Source organism: Nicotiana tomentosiformis, chromosome 7 (genome assembly GCF_000390325.3).
Source record: "Nicotiana tomentosiformis chromosome 7, ASM39032v3, whole genome shotgun sequence".
NCBI lineage: Eukaryota > Viridiplantae > Streptophyta > Magnoliopsida > Solanales > Solanaceae > Nicotiana > Nicotiana tomentosiformis.
In genome coordinates, this window is record NC_090818.1 from 85,802,614 (window position 1) to 85,806,247 (window position 3,634).

The 3,634-nt window shown below is 44.0% G+C and overlaps 1 protein-coding gene across 1 annotated transcript; it reads left to right on the forward strand.

Moving 5' to 3' along the window:
• The first annotated feature begins 1,771 nt into the window (after nucleotides 1–1,771).
• Nucleotides 1,772–3,410, forward strand: LOC138895932 (uncharacterized). Its single transcript, XM_070180694.1, has 3 exons — nucleotides 1,772–1,903; nucleotides 2,021–2,473; nucleotides 3,132–3,410. Exons 1-3 carry the CDS (start codon nucleotides 1,772–1,774, stop codon nucleotides 3,408–3,410), a joined length of 864 nt encoding a protein of 287 aa, XP_070036795.1.
• The last annotated feature ends 224 nt before the right edge of the window (nucleotides 3,411–3,634 follow it).

Consider the following 3,634-nt stretch of genomic DNA (forward strand, 5'->3'; position numbering starts at 1 on the left):
TCCTTATGCTTGAACAAATTCTAGAGACTCTGATGGTTGGTATAGACCTCACGTAGAACACCGTACAAATAGTGCTTCCAAATTTTCAATACGTGAACAATGGATGCCAGCTCTAAATCATGCACATGGTAATTCTTCTCAAGCGTTTAATTGCCGAGACACGTAGGAAATCACTCTACCATCTTGCATCAACACCGCGACAAGCCCAATACGCGACGTATCATAATACACAGTGTAAGACCCCGAACCTGTAGACAACACCAACACTAGGGCCGTAGTCAATGCAGTCTTGATCTCCTGAAATCTCACCTCACACTAGTCGGACCATCTATAAGGAGCACCCTTCTAGGTCAATCTAGTCAAAGGTGCAGTAATGGATAAAACCCCCTCTACAAAATGGCAATAATACTTGGCCAAGCCTAGAAAACTCTGGATCTCAGTAGCAGAAGATGGTCTGGGCCAACTCTGAACTGCCTCCACCATCTTTGGATCCACATTAATCCCCTAACTAGACACCACATGACCCAAAAATGCCACCGAATCAAGCAAAAACTCACACTTAGAGAATTTTGCATATAACTTCTTCTCCGTCAAAGTGTGGAGCACATTCCTCAAGTGTTGTTCATGATCCTTCCGGCTGAGAGAATACCCCAAGATGTCGTCAATGAACACGATGATGAAAGGATCAAGATATGGCTGGAACACACTATCCATCAAGTGCATAAATGCTGCTGGGGCATTGGTCAGCCTAAATGACATCACTAGAAACTATAGTGAGCATACCGAGTCCTGAAAGCAGTCTTAGGGATATTTGAATCTCGAATCTTTAGCTAATGATACTCTGACCTCAAATCAATCTTCGAGAACACTCTAGCACTCTGAAGATGGTCAAACAAGTCATCAATGCACAGTAGTGGATACTTGTTCTTGACTGTAACTTTATTCAGCTGCTTATAATCAATACACATCCTCATGGAGCCATCTTTCTTCTTCATTGAGCTGATCATCAATGACGCGTGCTAGAGCTTGTTGGAGACTTCAAGGTATCTTTGTTGTTCCATTCGCAGTCCTCAGAGTCACCGTCTTTATCTTATTTTCTATTATTTATGTATTCCAAAGAGTATTGTATTATTTGAGACTTATTATGTATTCCTTGTAGAGCTTATGACTCGGTATTACAGGGTTTTGGGAAGTTGTTATTTGTACCCATGTTTTGCAATATTATCATATTTCAGAATATTTTGTTAGTTTTTAAGCTTTTTTATTTTGGTTCTTATCATCATGTGATAGGCTTACCTAGTCTTAGGAACTAGGTTCCATAACAACCCCTATGGTGGGACTTTGGGCCGTGACAAGTTTGTATCAGAGCTCTAGGTTCATAGGTTTTACGAGTCATAATAAAGTTTAGTAGAGTCTTGCGGATCGGTAAGGAGACATCTGTACTTATCTTCGAGAGGCTACAGAACTATTAGGAAATTTCACTTCTTTCATTCCTAATCGTGTGGATCTATTGATTTTTGTTGGGGAGTAGGCACCCGAGGCGCCTGTTGGTACCCCAGAATTTCAGAAGACTTTGGCGCACTTTCTGAGCATGTTTGGGATTTTGGCTCAGGTAGGGTTGATTCCGGTTGCACCAGCTACTTCACAGGCAGGGGGAGGGGTCCAGAATCCCGCTACACATACTCCATATCAATAATCTCATGTTGATCAGGCTTCGGGTGTTATATTGGTACAGCCCGTGATTGCAGTTTAGCCCAAGGTTGGGCGAGCTATGTCGGTTGAAGAGCAGAAGAGGTTAGAGAGGTTCCAGAAGTATCATCCTCCTCATTTCTACGGCGGGGCTTCTGAGGATGCACAGGGTTTCTTAGACCAGTGTCACCATATCCTGCATGCTATGGGTTTGGTAGAGTTGAGCGAGGTCGACCTTACTACTTTCTAACTGACGGGACCGACATATAGGTGTTGGCAGACTTATGAGGTGAGTAGGTTAGCTGGCACAACGCCATTTGCTTGGTCCCAGTTCACTGATCTGTTCTTGAGGAAGTTTATTCCACATACCCGCAAGGACGAGTTGCACACCAAGTTTGAGCTCTTGCGCCAAGGGAGTATGGTTGTGTCTGAGTATGCTATGAGGTTTGTGGAGTTATCTCATCATGCACCTACTTTGGTTTCCACTGTTAGGGAGAGAGTCCGCAGATTTATTGAGGGTCTCGCTGATAGCCTCAGATTTGGGATGGAACGAGAGTTGGATACCTTGACTTCATTCAATCATGTTGTGGAGATTGTTAGGAGGTTGAAGCGTATATGCAGGCAGGAGAAGGGGTGTAAGGAGGCCAAGAGACCTAGAGGTTTTGGAGGATTTAGCAGTTCCCACTATTCGGTTACAGCCCGTCATGGCAGAGGCTTTGATAGTCGACCAATTCAGTCCGTACTTCAGTTTCTCGTAGTGCTCCAGCTAGCTAGGGACCCTAAAGTACTCATATTTGATAGCCATCTTTTAGTGCACCTTCTGCATGACGTTTCTACAATAGTTATTCCAGTCATCCGGGGCAAACTCAGTACCAACAGCCATGTCCGTAGAGGGGTTGTTTCGAGTGTGGTGATACTAAGCACATTGAAAGATATTGTCCCATACTTCGGAGGGGTGAACCTCAGCAGGGTACTCAGGCTATGGTTTTCGCTCTAGTCGCTACTCCACCTGCGCAGCCAGCTAGGGGTGTAGGACAGGCCGGTAGAGAACTTCCTAGAGAGAGAGGACATGCCCATTGTTATGCTTTCCCTGGTAGGTTAGAGGCAGTTGCATCATATGCTATTATTACATATATATTGTTCTACTCTATCATAGAGATGCATCAGTTTTATTTGATCCGGGTTCTACTTATTCGTATGTGGCATCCTATTTTGCTTCACATTTGGATATGTCTCCTGATTCTTTGGATACTCCTATTTATATGTCTACACCCGTTGGGGATTCTATTATGGTGGACTGTGTCTATCGTTCTTGTTTGGTCACTATTGGGGGCTATGAGACTAGGGTTGACCTTCTATTACTTAATATGGTGGATTTTGATGTGATTTTGGGCATGGATTGGTTTTTACCATATCACGCTATTCTTGATTGGCACGCTAAGACCGTGACATTGGCTATGCCGGAGTTGCCTAGGTTGGAGTTGAAAGGTTCATTGGGTAATGTTCCTAGTGGGGTGGTGTCTTTTCTGAAGGCTCAACGGATGGTTGAGAATGAGTGGTTGGCGTACTTAGCCTTTGTGAGGGATGTTAGTGTTGATACACCTACCGTTGAGTCGGTTCCGGTAGTGAGGGAGTTTCTCGATGTGTTTCCAGTAGACCTACCAGGAAAGCCACCCGATAGGGATATTGATTTTGGTATTGACTTGGTGCCGGGAACTTAGACCATATCTATTCCACCGTACCGCATGACTCTAGCAGAGTTAAAGGAATTAAAGTAATAACTTCAAGAATTGCTAGATAAAGGTTTCATCAGACCTAGTGTTTCACCGTGGGGTGCACCAGTGCTACTTGTGAAGAAGATGGACGGTTCCATGAGAATGTGCATTGACTACATGCAGTTGAACAAGGTTACTATCAAGAATAAGTACCCAATACCGCGTATTGA